Source organism: Corvus kubaryi, unplaced genomic scaffold, assembly GCF_017639235.1.
Source record: "Corvus kubaryi isolate FWS band 111438036 unplaced genomic scaffold, C.kubaryi_AGA036_p1.0 37308, whole genome shotgun sequence".
NCBI lineage: Eukaryota > Metazoa > Chordata > Aves > Passeriformes > Corvidae > Corvus > Corvus kubaryi.
The window spans coordinates 4,022,558-4,041,623 of NW_024581096.1; the positions used below are offsets into that span (position 1 = coordinate 4,022,558).

At 40.6% G+C, this 19,066-nt stretch overlaps 2 protein-coding genes across 6 annotated transcripts in view; one reads left to right on the plus strand and one right to left on the minus strand.

Annotated features, from left to right (window-relative positions):
- Window positions 1-17,295, minus strand: part of NDUFAF2 (NADH:ubiquinone oxidoreductase complex assembly factor 2) — a 65,136-nt gene extending 47,841 nt beyond the window's left edge. The window contains exon 1 of the mRNA XM_042028293.1: window positions 17,059-17,295. Within this exon, the coding sequence (XP_041884227.1) occupies window positions 17,059-17,185 (127 nt within the window). The 5' untranslated portion in view covers window positions 17,186-17,295. The remainder of the gene's footprint in view (window positions 1-17,058) is intronic.
- An 89-nt stretch (window positions 17,296-17,384) lies between these two features.
- Window positions 17,385-19,066, plus strand: part of ERCC8 (ERCC excision repair 8, CSA ubiquitin ligase complex subunit) — a 31,334-nt gene continuing 29,652 nt past the window's right edge. For 3 of the 5 annotated variants that reach the window (XM_042028286.1, XM_042028291.1, XM_042028289.1), the window contains exon 1: window positions 17,385-17,525. In XM_042028286.1, coding sequence (XP_041884220.1) covers window positions 17,449-17,525 — 77 coding nt within the window. In that variant the 5' untranslated portion in view covers window positions 17,385-17,448. The remainder of the gene's footprint in view (window positions 17,526-19,066) is intronic. The other 2 variants (XM_042028285.1, XM_042028290.1) reach the window with 1 other exon arrangement.

Here is a 19,066-nt window from a genome sequence, read left to right on the forward strand (position 1 = left end):
ACAACAAGCCTCTATAAATTCACACTTGATAACATGCAGAACATATGATCTAGCAGGAGTAATTTTATCATTAAGTAATGCCCGAGTATTTTATCTAATATATCTATTACACATAGAGAGCCAAGAGGCTAGACACTGAAGCCAGACCTGATCTCAGGACATGTTTGCCAACAAAGAAAAAAAACCAAAAACAATTTTACAGAACAGCAGTTAAAATTTACTTCCTTCCCTCACCCATCTATGAAGAAGCCCTGCATTTGCACTTCACATATTTGAACAGGATACAGCATCACACTGAATCTGTCTTTGGCTTCCACTGTGCTACTGTAACAGATTATCAATTTTTTCTCTTCTAGCTCATGCAGGTTATTTCCACTTAAATGCCCATTTACATTTAGGTAGTTTCAGTCCTGCCTCCTGTTATGCCATACCTTTCTACTAGAGAAAGATTTCCTTCATGTGCAGAGCACAGGGATAATACAGCTACAGGGATGCAAGAACACTTGAGAAGGAACACAATCCCTTTCACCTCAAAAGAGGACAGAGTCTGCAAGCTGATGTATTTTAATCCCCAGTTCCTTTGTCTCGATTACCAGAGGTAATGTAACTTTGTACTGGCAATTTCATTACAAACCCTTTTAAAGAGTACCAGCCATGCTGTAAACATTTGCCACAAACCAGATTACTGAATGGTGAACTAAACAACACTTACAGCCTAATCAATTATGTGGTAAAATTCAATGCAATCTTTTTTAGGTCATGAGGCAGTAATTCATATCAAAAGACCTGACGTCTTATGTACTTCAATAACTCACAAATGCATTACTACAAAATAGTTTGGTGACCACCCTTCATGCAAAAGGTTACTGTACAAGTTCAGAGATACAGTCATAATTTGTAAAAAACAGAGAGTAAGAGACAGTGCCAAGCTGTCACTCAGGAGGTAGGTCAGGATGTGTAAGTAGTTGAAGCCCTCTCTCCTTTTTAGACGCAACTGTAAGTGGTTCTAAGGTGCTTGGGTGACACACTCATTTCTTTACTTCAACTGTCTGCTCACCAGCTGCCTCAACACTACTAAAGCAAATCTAATATGCAACAACTAACTCGTGACTTACAGAACAAGCATATTTCTTGCTGGTTTTCTGGTACATTGAAACTATTTTGGTGGGCTGGTATGGTCAGGCATTTAAGGCCTCTAACTCTGATTTGGATTAGCCACCTTTCTTTTACTGAGGGGAAGATGTGAACAATCAAAGGACATGGAAGAGTCAGGCTTATGGACTGTACTGAACTGTCTTGTTGCACAGAAGCAACAGCAGCAGCAATCAGTTAACCAATTAATTACTCCAGAAACTAATTAATTACACCTCTTTGAAAATACCTATAGTCTGTTTCAGAGGACAGAGTTAGTCACTTTGGGAATACTGTGCCTGCTGCAAAAGTCTAAAAATTAATATGCTCTCCAAGAGACTGTGCCTTCCTAACTCCTCCCTGCTCTCAGAGGAAAGTCCTTGTCTGGAATGGACAAAGACCTCCTCAGAAGCATTACCTTACCATTGTATAGGATCTGCACAGACCACACAGACCTATTAGTAGAGACTCCAGTGGCAAAAAGTTTATATAAAGCTTGTTAAAATACTCAACTTTATAATCTTCCCTTCTTGTGACAGGGTTAAATGGCTTCTTCCAGAACTGAAAAACTGTTTAATATACCTGCTAAAACCCTGTGTGATCATAGCAACAAATCATAGTAAATTTTCTATTTCAGCAGATATTATTACTTCTTTCTCATGTAAGAGATCTGTTTTAATCTAACACAAAACAAAAATCAGAATCTCACCAGTAATCCTACAGAAACACTAAGGAGTAAGCTACACAAGGAGGCACGAGCTCCCCTGGCAGTCTTCTAGGTTCCTCCACCCAAAGTCACCAATCTCCCACCTCACTTTAGCTCAAAGGTGCACCTTCTTTCTTTGTCCCACCTTCGTAACTCACGGGACAACATGTTCAGCTTTCTCAACTGAATTACACTAGCTTAGCAACAGTTCTCATGAATGCTACTGTCAGCTTGAAGAAGAGAAGGTAAAGGATGAATAAGATCTCTCCCCTTCATTAATTACAAACTCATGTTAATCAACAGAGTCAACCTCATTTCACCTTCAGGTTCACAAGAAATTCTGGCTCCAGTTTTTTGGACTTTTTCCCATGCTATTACATATCTGGGTCAGATGCAAACCCAGAGCTGCCCATTTTCCAGTTCTGGCTCAGAAGCTGCTTACACAGCATGTCTTTTCAATTTGAGATGAAAAAAATGTCACAAAACCAGCTGATTTCATAAACTACTTGTCATCTCCCGCTTAATTACTTCAAGAACAACCTAGGAAGTTTTGGTACGTTACACTGAACCAATGCCAATGCTTATGGATGCTGCATTCTTGGTTCTCAAATCAGGGACAGACTAAGAAAACTTTTTTCCTTAAAATTATCCATATAGAAAATATCCATATAGAAATATCATGTGCATTTTAATAGCATGGAAAAATGTCTCCATTTTGATCTGAAGAAACTGTTACACAGATACAAACTATTACACTGAATAGTAAAAAGAAATATCCCAAACAGATAATAATCACAACTTATTTCTAAAACTACTCTTTTGCTTATTTTATAATCATTAATAGGTTTTAGATTTTTGTTTTGTATAAGACAACAGTGGCAAAGTTCTATTGCTATTACAAATAGGAACTAAGAAAAACAATAGCAGTACTTGCAAATCTCCACAGATAGGTAAAAATGTAGCCTTTGACTCTTCAGAATTACTAGAATTACCTGGATTAGTAGTTCAATTAGCATTTCAAATTAGAGGAGCCACAGAAAGTAGCCGTTCTGGATTGTTCTCATCCCTGGATGCTTCTTAGCTCTTTACACAGCTTGTGCCATGAACCAGACCAAGTAACTCCTCTTGTTGAAAAAAACCAGTACACTAGGTTAGACAGGCAACCGACTCACCACAGGGCTGCACAAACACTTGTAATGAGTATTAGAAAGCAGACATGAGCAGCCAGAGGAATGAAGAGGACTGCTCTGCTGTTTTTTGGCAGAAATACTAGACTCTACTAACTCTCAGATCAGAGATTTACTTCATGACACAAATAAATATGGATGATAATTTTACTATAGCCAAATAATTTTGCAGAAAATAGAACCATTAGGAGTTTAATTTTTGGCAATTTTAGAGTCCAGTGTTTCTATTATATTGCCTAGATCATGTATTCACAGTTTGTGTTTATACATTGGGTTAAACACCAAAACACAACACATGCATTAACATAGCCATTTAAATAGATAACTGTCTCAATAGGTATTTTGCAAAAATGGCAAAAAGAAAAGTGAAATTCTGGAAGACAACGGACATTCTGTCATTGACTTCAAATTTCTTATAGAAGAACATTCAAGTCTGCATTTTAAAAACCTGATGTAGTAAAAGAAAAAGCATAAAGATGATTCTGCTCATAATCAAGCCAGCATTTAGTAACCAACATTTCTTCACTGACCAAAAATAGGAAAAGATACATTACAACTGCTTTTGCAAGTTGTGTCACTATATCTGAAACATTCATAGTTCCACAATTAGAGGTTGTTGACACCAGATTAAACCTTTTTTAAAAGTTTCTGGAGGATCAGTCCATCTGAAGCTTTAATTTTTTCACTACTGTGATGACTACACTAACCAGCACTGTAGCTAACATACAGGAAAAGTACAAGTATATAAGGTCTCATGGGTAAACATCAACTCTAGCACTTTTCAGGCATATTTAAACAGTCTTTGCAGTCTCCTGGTAATAACCAGCTCCGAGGCTTCTCTCTTGCTCTGCCTGAACCTTTCACAACTCTCATACAGCATGAAGCTCTCGTGCATGAAGCAGGCTTATCGGTTTTTTAGCTCCTTTCAACACAAAATGAAGGCTTGTTGATAGGGGAATAGGAGAACACAGAAAGCTGCTAGACACAAACAAATTAAGCTAACATTGAACTTGCTGTGCCTGGTCTTGTGCTGGTCTGAAAAAGTAGTAGCAAGGACCACTCTGCTTTACAGGAGCAAGAGCAGAAGCAGCCAGCAGTCTTCTCTGAGTATCAATTTATTGTACTGAAGATGATGAACTAAGACAAGACTTCAAATTCCTCTCTTATGCACTGTACATTCAGAGAAACAGTATCAATATTCAGCTGACTTAAGTTCAACAATGCAGCAGTAAATTTACTTATCAACCTCCATGATTAACCTTTATACGAATCAAACATGAACTATACTCCTGGATGAATTCCTCCCCTGATTCAGGCAGAACCTTCACCTTGACTGGTATCAGTCTTTGGGTAGCACATTATGATCCAGAGATCAAAACATGATATGAAAGAGTTCAATTAGGTTATCTGAATTTCTTCATTACATAGTATATCTTCCTGTTACAACTTTTAAATTGAAGTATTCTTGACCATAACAAGTCACTGCTATACACTAATATATTGGGTTTGTGTGGCCAGGTTCTGGTAGTGGAGGGGACGGCTACAGGGAGCTTCTCTTCCCTGAGAAGCTGTTAGAAGCTCCCCCATGCCTGACAGAGGCAATGCCAGATGTCTCCAGGACAGACACACCACTGGCCAAGGCCAAGCCCATCAGCAACACTGGTGGCACTTCTGGTTTAACATACTTAATAAGGAAAAAACGTATTGCACAGATGAAATTGCAGCCAGAGAAGAGTGAGAATAGTGAGAGATAAAACTCTGCAGACACCAAAGTAAAGCAAAGAATGAGGGTAAGAAGGTGTTCTAGGTGCCAAAACGGAGATTCTCCTGTAGCCCAAACTTATTTCGCTAGGAGTCTTCTGTGGTCATTTGGGAACACCCCATTCCTCAAAATTCCCTTTTATGGTCCCAAATCTTCTGATGAATCTTCTTTCCTTGAGAGTATCTCAAGTATGTGGTCAGGTCATGATGCACTTCTCTTATCTTTCCTTACTCCAGCATTCTATCTCTGTTCTCAAAACTAAGACATCAACTAGTACATATTAATCACTAATATAAATTAACAATGAAGCATTAGGTGTCACAAGACTTATTAGTCACAACAAGGAGTTAGCACAAGGCCACATTGACCTCTGGGACTTGTACTAAGCACTGCATGGTACAAAACTAGGCATTAACCATGAATATAGGGGTCATACACTACTGTGCTAAAGTTAAAAGAATTTTCCAACACCTTTCCCCACTGCTGCATAGACCTCTACTCTAAGAAGTATCACTTGTTCAGTAACATCTGTAGTGGATGTTATGTTCAGTGGACATCCTGCTGCATATTGCTATGTATCTTTCCATTCTATCTTCCTGTTTGTAGTTGTGTGCACTAACTTTTCTTCCTCTTGGAGCTTAATATCCCTCTTACAGACACAAAATACCAATCAGTACATGTGCTCATTAAATTCCAAAGCTTGTGACATTTTCAGTTCCTACAGCCCTGACCACTGCCTGGAGAAGTCTGCCAGAATCCACCCTTTCTTTGATCTCTTCTAAAATTCATACTGACTGCAATTTCTGCTGATGCTGTCTCCAGATCATCTGGATGAAAGAGGCTAGTCAAATCATTTCTTCACTTCAAGAAGGATGAAATAGCATGCTGTTTTTCATACACACATGGCCATAAACAAGGGACATTTAGAATTTAAGATCTCACCTCTCTATTTCATCATTTCCAGTCCCTCAACCTGTCACACTCATTTCTCGATGTTCTTCCTTTCTGTGCAACCCCTGTTCCCACAGCCTGAGGATGAAACTGATGCTTCCCTCTCCTCAAAGCAAAGCAGTTCTTACATCTGAAAATCTGGCCTTAAAATTATAAAGCCTCTGGTGACAGAACTTGTTACTTTAAAAATCTAAAAAGAACACAATAAACTTACAGCACAAAGCAGAAGCCAGACCTAATTCTTTACCACCTTCTCTATTCTTCAGGAGAACTTTAAAAGGTTACAGTAGTCCACAGGGTAGCATGTCAACCTTATTCAGCTCCTTTTAACCTCTTCTACTGTGGTTTCTCAGCTGCACTCTTTTGTTAAGCTTTTTGTCATTTTATTTTATCCGTTTTTAAAACAACACCATAGCCTCACTGCTTTTATTTAAATGCTTAATTTTATTTGTGGTCTTATTTTACAGTAAGATTTAACAAACAATTTCTAAAAAAGATACACCAAATTAGGCACCAGCAAAAACGGACACTGAATATTTTCACATCAGAATCACAAGTGACAAAGCACATATAGAGTATTTATAATCTTGTTTACCCAAATTCATGTAAATAATGCACTGAAATTTATACACACATATTAGAAAAAATGTTTTCTGTACCTGCTACTGACATTCTTGCACTCTCTTTTGTAAAATCTGTTCTTTTATTTCCCAACACGATTTGAAATACTAAAACTTTACACAGAGTAGGTGATTTGTTCTTTTTATGCATAGTAATAATGGATTTTTTTCCTCCTTTGGAACCAGAAAAGTAAGTTAAATTCTCCTTGTACTTCAGAATAATGAAACTAAAAGGCATTTTAGTCACAAAGCAGGCATGATGATATGCCAACAATCCTGATTGATATAATGAACATGTTTGCAACATGTTCACCCCTGTTACTCCGAGCTCCACAGGTGTGAGCTGTTCAAATTGCCATGATTTAAAAACTCTGCTAAGATTTTTCTACCTATTAAAAACACCTATCTTTCTAGCACTACACTTCTTTTTTCTTTCTATAAACAATAGAAGAGAGCTATTAACACAAGGAAATTTTTTTAAAGTTGTTTTACTATCTGATTTTTTGGCAAAGAGACCTAAAAAAAAGATATCCACGCGAAACATTACCTCTCCACACATTTCTACTGAAAGAATCAAAACAGCTTTTCAAGCCAAATGCACAATAATTAACTTACAAACGTACAGCATATGAATGTTAATAGTAGCAGGTAGACTGCAACAATATCAGCATCTCAGTTTAATACCAACATATATACTGAAGTTCAAACCTGGCTGTAGCAATGGCCAGATAATATGCAAGTTACTACCTGTCCATATGACAGGCAGGTACTTATTGCAATTCCTGTTTTTTCAAGTCAGAGAGATTAACATACCATGCCTCTTGCCAGTTTGCTTCTGGCAGCTAAAGAAAAACATATGGAACAGATTATCATGAGTGCCCTCATGAGGCACATCCAGGAGAATGAGGAAATCAGGCCCAACCAGAATGTGTTTAGGAAAGGCAGGTCCTGCTTGAGCAACTTGCTCTCCTTTTATGACCAGGTGAGCCCCTTAGTGGATGAGGAAAAGGCTGTGGATGTTATCTACTCAGGCTTCAGTAAAGCCTTCAATACTGTGGCCCATGGCAACCTCCTGGAAATGCTGGCAGCCCACGGCTTGGACAGGCACACTTATCTCACAAAAAACTGTGTGGATAGGTGAGCCCAGGGAGTGGTGAATGGAGTTACATCCAGCTGGTGGCTGGTCATGAGTGAGGCTCCCCAGGGCTCAGTAGTGGGGCCAACCCTGTTCAATTTCCTTACTGATGATCTCAATGAGGGGACTGAATGCACTGTCAGTGAGTTGGCAGATGACACCAAGTTGGGTGGGAGCATTATCTATTGGAGGGATCTGGACAGGCTGGATTGATGGGCTGAGGCCGATGGTGTTCAACAAGGCCCAGTGCCGGGTCCTGCCCTTGGGTCACAACAACCCCAGGCAGTGCCACAGGCTGGGCCAGAGTGGCAGGAAAGTGCCCAGTGGAAAAGGGCCTGGGGGTGCTGGTGACAGCAGCTCAACATGAGCCAGGGTGTGCCCAGGTTGCCAAGAAGGCCAGTGGCACCCTGGCCTGGATCAGCAATAGTGTGGCCAGCAGGACCAGGGCAGGGATTGTACCCCTGTACTTGGCCCTGGTGAGGCCACACATATATTTGGTTGTAATAAATACATAAACGGTATGAGGAATTTATTTTTCAGTTAAAAATATATGAACACTCTAAGTATCACTGCATGTTCTACTGCAAGAACATTTAATCATGTACCAAGCTATGGCAATGCCCTTGAGTGCTGTGTCCAGTTCTGGGCCCCTCACTCCAAGACATTGAGGTGCTGGAGGGAGTCCAGAGAAGAGCAGTGGAGCTGGGGAAGGGTCTGGAGCTCAAGACCTGTGAGGAGCAGCTGAGGGAGCTGGGGGTGTTTATCCCGCAGAAAAGGAGGCTCAGGGGTGACCTTATTGCTCTCTACGACTTTTGCCTGATAGAAGGCTGTAGCCAGGGGTCAGCCTCCTGTCTCGGGCAACTTGTGACACGACAAGAGGAAATGGGCTCAAGTTGTACCAACGGAGGTTCAGGTTGGACATCAGGAAGAATTTCTTCATGGAAAGGGCTGTTAAACTTTGGAACGGCCAGGGAAGTGGTGGAGTCACCATCCCTGGAACTGTTCACTGAACAACTGGATGTGGCACTTAGTGCTGTGGTTTAGTTGACATGGTGGTGTTGGTCATAGGTTATACTAAATGAACTCTGAGGTCTTTTTGATACCTTTATGATTCTATATCACTGCAAACAAACTTGGATTTTTCAAATATTAATGCTTTTATAATCTGCGATGAGCTCTTCAAAGTGCAATTGCTTTGCTATGTAATGTATCAGCCAGATTGAAAAGCTATTTTGTCATTCCAGAATTACTGTCCTAGCAACTGGCAATCTGCAGTGAAAGTTTTATTTCTGTACAAACATACATACACACAATTATTTTAGAACTATGTTTCTGTATTCTATAGCCTCTCCAGAAAGGAATACTCAGTGAGCTGTCAGTACTTGCTGTTCTTCTTGAAACAACGTTGCCACCACCTGGACAAACCCCTAAATGCCAGGTATTGCTGGGGTGTGAGAGTCTGTACCAGAAAAAAAACGAACACACACTTTCTCCATAGAATTATTTCCATAACCAAGATAATTAAATCTTCTCAAATTTGGTTTTCTATACATGCATCAATATTCAAATTCTGTGTTTCATTAGTATCTTAACATTAGACATGTAAAACTAAAATTTATTAGCTTTCCACCAACATTTGAAAAACTAACTTGAGAAACTACTTTTTATGCTCAGTAATATTATTTACCTGCAATTCTCAACAACCAGCTTACAAATGCTTCATACAATCACTATCAGTTTCTGCCTCTTCCTCAGACTTCATTCCTGTTAGCAAGGAAGCTAACATTCAGAGTCAAAAGAAAACCATAGCTTTTATCTCTGAAGATATGCTTTGAAAATTTGTTGTTTCTTCCACTCTCTCCTATTCATTGTAAAGCATTACAGGAATGTTTCAGTCTAGTCTTCAATAAAAAACTGTATTTTATACAAGATTTTGAAGAAAAGTAGAAATTCTACTCTAAACCTCTGATGCACAGGAAGGTGACAGGCTACTATCCAAAACAGAAAACAAGGAGCTACTAAAGCTATCAGAGAAGATTCCTTTATTCTCAACAGAATGTTAAATCTTTCTAACTTTCATTAAAAAGTGTACATACTTCCACTGAAGACTGAATTCAACTAGATATAGGACAACATATATATAATGCAACTGAATACTTAGTACTTTTCTTCATATAGAATTCTTCTTCATACATTTCTGGTTTGTTGAGAATTTAGTGCACAAGATACAGGCTTATGCAAATGTGAGTGGGCATTTCACCTGAAGAAAATGTTTCTCACAGAGGTCAGTGCTTCCTTCAATTATAAGCAACAAAATTTACAACTGAAACTTGGTAATGCCACATGTATTTCTCAATGGTATTTAATAAGAGTATTGAGAAATTTTAGCTTACCACTTTCCTTCTTAAAGCCCACAGCATCAGAAGTTTAGGCTGCATATGGCCCCTAATGCAGAGCTTGTGCAACATATAAAAACCTATGGAATACAGAAGGCTTTGTGCTTTTTCCAGCAGTTCCTGATAAGCTGAAGGTCCAAATCAAGTCAAACCTGAGTATGCTGCTCCCATAAAGAGAACTTTAAAACTTAAGTCATGCTTTTAACACTCCTATATAATGTTTGAAATAAACTGACCTCTTGATGATGACCTACTGTTCTTATAAAAATTTGCATATGCTGGTACTTAACAATGCACATTTAAACTCTTAATCATTGTAATAGATAAGAGTACAAATGAAGATATTGAAAAAGTTTAAATATAACCTGCTCATTAATCAGCCTTTTGAAGAAAAAACTACATACCAGATGTTAAGTATTTAGGGCTCCTTATCTTCCTGCATTTTTATAATAAATTGGTTATTCAGAGTCTTTATAAATTATTTTCAATGGAAATGGAATCAACTATTCCCAGCAAGATATATTTGGCTGTAATAAATACATAAACTGCATGAGGAATTTGTTTTTCAATTAAAAATATATGAACACTAAGTATCACTCCATGTTCTACTGCAAGAACAATTAATCATGTACCAAAGCTATGGCAATGCCAACAGTATGTTATGTAATAAGAAAAATAAATTACTTACATTGATAAATCTAGTCTATTTAGTGAAATACTTGTCCAAGATACTGAAATGAGTCATCAATTACTACAACTCAATCACCTATTCCCATCTTTTATCACAACCAACTGAAGAGATATCTCAGAGTTAATGAGTGATGCTGGACATTCCTCTCATTACAAGCTTGGTGTAGTTGTAATATTTTATCACTGTCATCACTTTAAGGTGATCTTGTAAAAACCCACCACTTACAGAAAGTCATTAAGTACAGAACCATCTTTACATTCAAATAAGCCCATCTCATTATGTTGTTGAAGGTCTAACCTTCAACATAGATCATAGTTTTTTCCCCCACCTGAAAATCAAAGCTCTTGATAAACATTAAACAATGTACCTTATCTCCAGTTTCATGTTTTCAGGAAATTAAATACTCTAATTTTGAATTCTCCCATATTCCTGTTGAGAGAACAGTTAATTTTTTAGGAACTTTTCGCTCTATATTGGCACGTAGTTTCCATAACTCTTTTTCTATTTCTAGCCATTACTTTCTTTACTGAATCTAATGACTGCTCATTCTTATAGTCTAGGGACTTCGAACATTCACTTTCTCTCTTTCAAGAAAAATAAGACAACCAGACTGAAACAGCATTATTTTACATCTGTCTTCCCTTCCACTCCAAAATGCCAATCCTTTCTATATTCACCCAGGAGAATTACAATACTCTTGCAAACTCATGTATTTTTGCAATTACTCATTAGAACATTTTGAATGAAGGCAAAACACATGTTAAAATCAGCACTTGCATATCACTGACACTTCTTTAATCTCCACAATTATTCCCTTCATCCCAACAAAACCTGTTCAAGTTGCTGGCTCTTCTCCTAAGAACCTAATTACTCAGAGGCAGTCAAAATCAGGAATGCAAGGTAACTTTCCTATGATGACAAAGAGGTAAAGGTGGTCTCAGGGTACACTTGCTATATCTTGAGTTTGACCTGGACATCCAAGAGCTTAGGATATTGGTGAGACTACATCTACTGTAGTGACTTGAACCAAAGCAAGTGTGGTTTTGTAGATAATCCTGTGTTGTCTCTACTTACCATGTGCTGATTTGGATCTTGAAGTAGTTTTTAAGTGCATAACTTGCTTTTTTTAAGAAGAAATCCTCATTTATAAAAAATTTCAAAAAATAGCAGCATATTAGGTACCATGGCAACATGAAAGCCATACCTGCAGCATATACCTAACAATTTTTTTACCCCTTTGACATTTACGAAGTCTGTATTGCAGATACTCGGTCCTGGAAAACAGACTAAATTTAACCTTAAGTAAACTCTCTGAATCACAGATGATGGAGGTGTAAAGAAACTCAACATCAACCACTTGTATACACTGACCTGCTCCTACTACTCCCTACTACCGACAAGGCCCCAGGTTCCAAGAGTGTCCTGGACGCTGGACTGAGTGTAGAAGAGCGCAATTCACAAGAGACAGAAAAAAAGCCATTAATTCTTTGCATCACACTCTCCATTATTCTGTTCCAAACCCCTGCCAAAGACCAAGGCAGGCCAAAAGAAAGGTATCAGATGACTTTTGATTGAAGCAGAAGGTGGCAGAGATACTACTATTTACTCTCACCTCCAGCTTAAGGTGGGATGCTGGTCTGAAACAAAGTCCAGCCTGTCCTGATAGACCTACCCTAAGTGAAGAGAGAGAAAGCAAGACCTGTCTGGTTTATACTGTCTTTCTGCAATATTTGATTGATCCAGTCCAGTACAAAGGGATCAAGCCATCAGGCCCGGCACTGTGCTAGAGATACCCAGTCCTCCCTAAATCCATAAGGCAGACAGCAAAGCATGGTGCAGACACACTGCAGTGACCTTGCAACGAAACCTGCGCACAACAGCTCACTGGTTTCCTCTACAACTCATTTTCTTTCCAGTGCTGTTCCCACCCTGCACTGGTCTCTATATGGTTAGGACACTGGGTGAGCTATGAATCATATACATGCTGCAGATCTTCCTAATGTACAACAAATATTGCTTGTTTTTAACACTTCAAAAGAGAGCATTGCTTTCTCAGCACTTTTACATTCCTAGTTTCTTTTAAAAACTGACCGTCAGAAATTTTCTGTGTACATTTTAACTTCTGTAGACCTTCCTCAATTTCTATTACCTTCACCACCCATATCTTTAAACTTCTTCACAAAGTTACTAAAGTCCACAAATGCCAGGTGTGACCCTGTTTGTACAGCACAGGATGCTATTCAAAAATGTTGTGAGAGGCAGTTAGTTACCACCACCAAAGGCAGCAACCTTCTGTAATCACTTCACTACTGTCAGAATGAATTTTCTCCTCAGCCACAAGCCTGAGGGAGAATTGGCACTAATCTGCTCTGGAATAGATGAAACTTTGTATCATTTCTATATTGACACTGTAAGGATGGCCATCCACAGAAATAAAGGCACAAATTACAGTGGAAATGAATAACAAGTGTGTGGGGAAATTTAATGGACATAGAATCTCCTACATCCAAGTAACCCCAAACAACAAAGGTCAGGGAGAACTGTATCTTAAAACAATAGTGAACATTCACAAAGAAGTCCATTTTGTAAGGGAAGTGGATGATAGTCTGTCAGCTGGAAATGTAGGAAGCAAATGGGTATCCAAATTAAGAAGTCACAGATATGAAATTTGTAACAGCACAATACTTTGATACATGCTGTACGACAGTAAATTTGTCAGTTGTGTAGATCCATGTTCTCAGAACCCTTTAACCAATAAATTATATGCTTTCTTTTTAAATAAGTATGTCTTCATCCCAGCTGGTCCCCTAGTTGAATTGTATGGCAGTTTGACAGTGACTTGCCATGAAATACTCACAGCTACTTCCCATTTCCTCCTGCACAGTTTGGCCTGCAAATGTAGTAAAAATGCTTTATTGTTCTTCATCCAAATGCCTCATAAAAACTTTTGAGTAGTTCTGCCTTCGACAGGCAGCCAGTGGATTCCCTGCATCTGACAGGGTAGCATTTCAGACTACTCCAAGAACAGTTGCTAGCCTCCTATGCATCTGCATAGCAAATTCATAACCCATATTCTTAAATTTTGCACACAAAAAGGTCTAAAAACCATTGAAGTTTGTCCAAGCAGAAAAAAAATTTGATACGAACGTAGCTTCTCAAACCAACAATTTCACATCAGTTTTCACTCACTACCTTGTGAATATACTTAGGAGACATTGCTTCTCAATTTTTCCAGCACTAATACCAGTTCATATGACTCACAGAGGTTTTTTTCTTTTGTGGTCACTAAAAACTTAATATTTAGCCCAGGTAATTTATTGCTGTACTTCCTGGTCTTCATCCACATTAAGGTAATTTGTACTTGTTCTTTTAACCACTGGAAGAGGTACAGCTATGAGATGTCCTATGTAAGTTTTCACTGATTCTTCCTAAGACATTCACAGAGTATTTCCTGTCTGTTTTCACAATTTTTTGAAGCCTGATGCTGTTTTCATTCTACTTATTTCCCTCTCTCCTTAATGACTGTTAAAACCCACATCTCATGGTCAAGTATGTCTAACAGTGAGTACCAGCAACTACTGCAACACAGGACAAATCAACAGAATAAAAAGCAACATTTGATCACTTTCATAAAAAGAAATCACCATCAATTTCCTGTTAGTGGAAGTCATGCTTCTTTCAGAGTTCTGTCATTCTGCTGATACTGAGGGATTAAGGGTTTTTTTAGATCAAGCTAAAGGACAGTGACAAATATACAGAAAATAAGCAGAATTCTTACAAGTCGTATTTTCACAAAATCATAGCAGTAGTATTTCCCACATGAACTCTCCTGTTCTTTAATTACATAAAAGAAGAATAAGGGAGAAATTTCCAACTATGAATAATCTGACACTCACTGACATAGAAGATGTCATCTTATTCCTCAGCATGTCAAATTTCAGATGATTCGTAAAAAGCCTTCTCTTAATTTGATGCCAAAGATGGAAGAGAAGAATGGGAAGAGTGAATTAAACATTAGGCCTTTGCCAGATTCCTTATTCTGCCTTTTAATACACATTTTTTCCCAGATAATATGCATTTGACTGGGTCAAACCAGAGGAATTAAAAAGCTTAAGGGTAAACTGTTAGAAAAAACTACGGTAAGTATGGTTAGGAATTATTAGACACTTTGTAGACGTTCCAGCTTTTCTCTTTGTTTCAAGACATCTTGCAGAACCTTATGCCATTTAACTGTTTATCCACTTCATTCCCACTTCTGTGCCATTTCCAGCTTGCAATTTATTCTTCATCAGTCATTTTATTTTATTGTTTTATTGAAGTTTTCTACAGGAAGTAGAAAACTATTTTCAACATCAAATAAATGACTGTGAAAAGATAGCAGTGAGAAAGAAAATAGAGAAAAGAGAAGATCCCTCCCTTCTGGTGGCAGTAAAATATTGTGTCAGGGCAAGCTGGTGGTGCAGAATTTTCAACATATCAAGTGAAAGTTAAGCAGAAGAATGAGAGAAAAAAACCTACTAACAGAGGAATACTGATAATTCAGCAGATCTGCATTGTGTGAGCTGTATAACTGAAACAGACTTCAGGCAAGAGCCTTAAGATTCACATAAGTACTGTTCTCACAGACTACAGCCAGAGCAGCAAGTGTGGAGCATTTCAGAGCCAGTCCTTCCTGTCAAAGCGAAATTGGAGCAACTTCAGCTGTGGAGTGTAATTCTCAGTATTCTTACAGTCCATCTGAAGAAAAACTGGGAAACACAAGGGCTGCCACAATGTGTTAGATACAACTATTTCAATTCTTTACTAACTTTAAAAGCCTCTTATACTGTGCTCCTGCAGAGTTCAATAGCTACGTTGCACCTCTCCTGTCCTCCGACTGGCACTACACCTAAAGTTCCAAACACAGAGGTAAACCTTAAAGTTGCAGCAGTTGGCTTTCACTGTGAAATGCATGCCAGCATAAATCCTAATATTGAGAAAAAACTACCACTATTTCTGACAGAAGTAATTTTTAGCTGTTTAATAGGGACTGACACTGCAGCAATCACACAGAAGAACTCTTGACTGTAGTTTTCACTGTTTCTTGTTGCTAAAAGACAAAGCCTTTTGTACACTCCTCAATGTCACCACGAACCCCAACAGTGAGAAGAGCAGAAGTTGAAAGCAGGATCAAGAAACCTGGAAGCATATTAACCATAGCAGCACATTAACACTAAGGAAAAACACACTACTGACAAAAGGATGTTCACAATTTCTTCCCAGATACTTGTCTGACACTTGCTTTAAGTCACTGCCAGTTGTTCAGGAAGTTGCACAGCAAAACAGGTCAGGCCAACTGCTCTGAAGGGAAAATGACTCCAACTGACATTATGTGTTTCTAAAAAGAAGGTGTACTGGTCAAGTAACTATACAGTCTCAGACTTTCTGCTTCTCTTTGTATTCTGAAGAATACCGAGTAAAAATACCTCCACAGTCTCGGGATGCTCTAGCTGATGCAGTTATACAAAAAATGTGCAGTACAGCAAGCAGATAAACAAGCCTGTGCAGGGAGAGGAAAGAGGACTCTGAAACATTATAGCATGTGCATCTGGCCATCTTCAGGGAACCTGCCTTCCATTATTTATACATAGTGCAGCATATCCATAGAGAATAAAGGCATCCATAGACAGTAAGCGCATCCACACTCCTGGAATAAAGACAGAAACCTAGAAAAGTGTTCTTCTACAGGAGTGGGATAAATATACATGTAAGAATTAATTTCACAGAATAACATCATCAGTTAGGTTGGAAAAGACCTCTGAGATCATCAAGTGCAACCTATGACCAACACCACCATGTCAACTAAACCACAGCACTAAGTGCCACATCCAGTTGTTTAGTGAACAGTTCCAGGCATGGTGACTCCACCACTTCCCTGGCCGTTCCAAAGTTTAACAGCCCTTTCCATGACGAAATTCTTCTTGATGTCCAACCTGAACCTCCGTTGGTACAACTTGAGCCCATTTCCTCTTGTCGTGTCACAAGTTGCCCGAGACAGGAGGCTGACCCCTGGCTACAGCCTGCTATCAGGCAAAAGTCGTAGAGAGCAATAAGGTCACCCCTGAGCCTCCTTTTCTGCGGGATAAACACCCCCAGCTCCCTCAGCTGCTCCTCACAGGTCTTGAGCTCCAGACCCTTCACCAGCTTCACTGCCCTTCTCTGGACTCCAGCTTTTAAAAGCATATGCAGAAGCGCTCTGAATTACCAAGAACAGTAAATAATTACTGCCTGCCTACCAACTTAGTACAGGCTGCGCTCCGAAACCCTCTAGTGATTGGCTTTACGGTTATTATGGCATTAGCCTACTGAGAAACCCACACGTGTTTCCCGATGCGCGGAACGGGCCCGCCCTCGACTCCCTCGGCAGAGGCACTTTCCTTCCCTTTACTGATCAAGCCACTATTTTTTATCAGCCGCTGTCCAGCCGCCCCCGTGCGTACCTGCCCGCCTCTCGTGCTTGGGCACCCGGTAGTACTTGTTGCCAAACTGGTCGGTGCCCACCAGCTCCTTGGTGGGCCCCACCAGGCGCTGCCGCAAAGCGCGGAGTGCCCGCCAGGCGCGGCTCATGCCGGGATCCCGACGGCAAGGCCTCCACCCACAGACACCGAGACGGTGACACGGGACACAGCGCACGCACCGCGCTTCGCCTCCGCCCCCGTCCCGCCTGAGGGCGCCCAGCGCCGCCCCGCCCCGCCCGATGCCGCCTATGGGCGTCGGGCGCGCCAGCAACGCTGGTTGCCATTGGCGCGCGCCGGCCCGCCCCGAGCCAATCCCGGCCGCGCCCGCGACAAGATGGCGGCGTGGCGCGGAACGGGCCGGGCGCTCTCGCCATGTTGGGGCTCATGGCTGCTCGCCAGGCCGGGCTGGACGACCCCGCGCGGCTGCGCCGGGCCGAGCGCACCCGGAGGTACCGGGGCCGGGGCGGGTGTCCCTGCGTGGGGAGGCCCTGGAGCGGCAGCCCCTGGCTCCGCCTTGCCGCCGAGCCTCATTTGGCCCGGCCCGCGGTGGGGCGGCCCGGGGCGGGGTGAGGGGCTGCACCGCCGCAGCCCGGCTGTCCGTGGGGGCCGGGGCGGAAGAGCCGGGCAGCCGCCCCAGCCGCTCTCCGTGCCCACCCGCCTCGGAGCGCCCCGTGGGGTTGTGGCGTGCGTGGGTCAGCAGCCCTGCTGTTTGTGTACGGTGTACTCCGCCTTGGGCGGAGTGCACACAGCGCGGTCAGCTGTGCCTCGCTCCCTGCAGCTCGGTGTTACTGCCCTTGCTGTGGGCGTGGTTCCTCCAGGGGGTTCAATCCTCGAGCGGCTGTGCTCCGCTTGTGAGGAAACAGGTGTTTGTAATGCTCATGAGCCCTCATCTGCTCCTCCTTCCTTTTCCCAAACCCGGCATTTTGGCAGGTTGAAGAAGAGTTAGATGCAGGGGGTTTATTAGCTTCCTAGCAGTGTTTGTGGGAAGTGGTGGTAACACAGACGGATTTGTTAGTACTCCTGCTAAAGGTTATGATGTGATGTTAGTTCAATATCAGAGAATTTACTTTGCAGCTGTATTTCAAGATAAATCCAATAAAGCCTACCTCCCGTTCAGTCACTCACACAATTCCATCAGGAGGATCTGTGTTGGCGACTTACGGCTTTATGGGGCTGTATCATCGTAGAAGAGATATTTAAAATTGAAATGAATTGTGGTTAATTCAGGAAGCTTCTTTCTGGGTGCATTTTGACAACACAATTATGTCCCTCTGTGCCTTCAGCACTCATGTAGCATTCAGTGTTGAGGATAGTAACACCCTGGACAGACTTAACCTTACTTGGATAATTGTCTGCTTAGCATTTCGCTTCCTAAACTTTTAAATTTTGACTTAAAAAAAAAAAATCCGTAGTATTAAGTGGATTGTATTTATAGCTGCTTTTTAAAAGTTATATGTTTTAACACATTTCCACAGGGGGATTTCTTGTTTCCTAAAATTTCATCAGGAACTCAAAGGTTTTAAATTGGGTATCTTGTATATGTCAGAATTCTTATTCTAGGTGAATTCTTGTATAACTATATTAAACATGTTTTGAGAGAGCTTAAATGACTTGCTGCTTTTATAGCATGTCTACAGACATGATGTTGGGGACCTGCCCATAGCAACCTAAGGTTCTCACATCAGGATTTTTTGCCCCTCAAGCTGAAGCAAGTAGGGACACTCTGCCTCACAGCTTTTCAGCTGCCTACTTAGTTACGTTTTTGTTGTGGTGGTGGTGTTGTGGTTTGTACAAAGTGGTGCTGTAGAAAGCTCTGATGATCTTGTGAGGCTAAATTTTATACTAGGTAATATGATTTAATGAAGCAGAATATCTCTTTTTTGACTATGTAATATTGGCATATTTAAAAATACAAGCTAAGAATTGCAGGTCAGAAAAGGTTGTCTTGGAAGCTTCGTCATTGAGGGTAGCCTAGTTTTTTTTTAAGGTT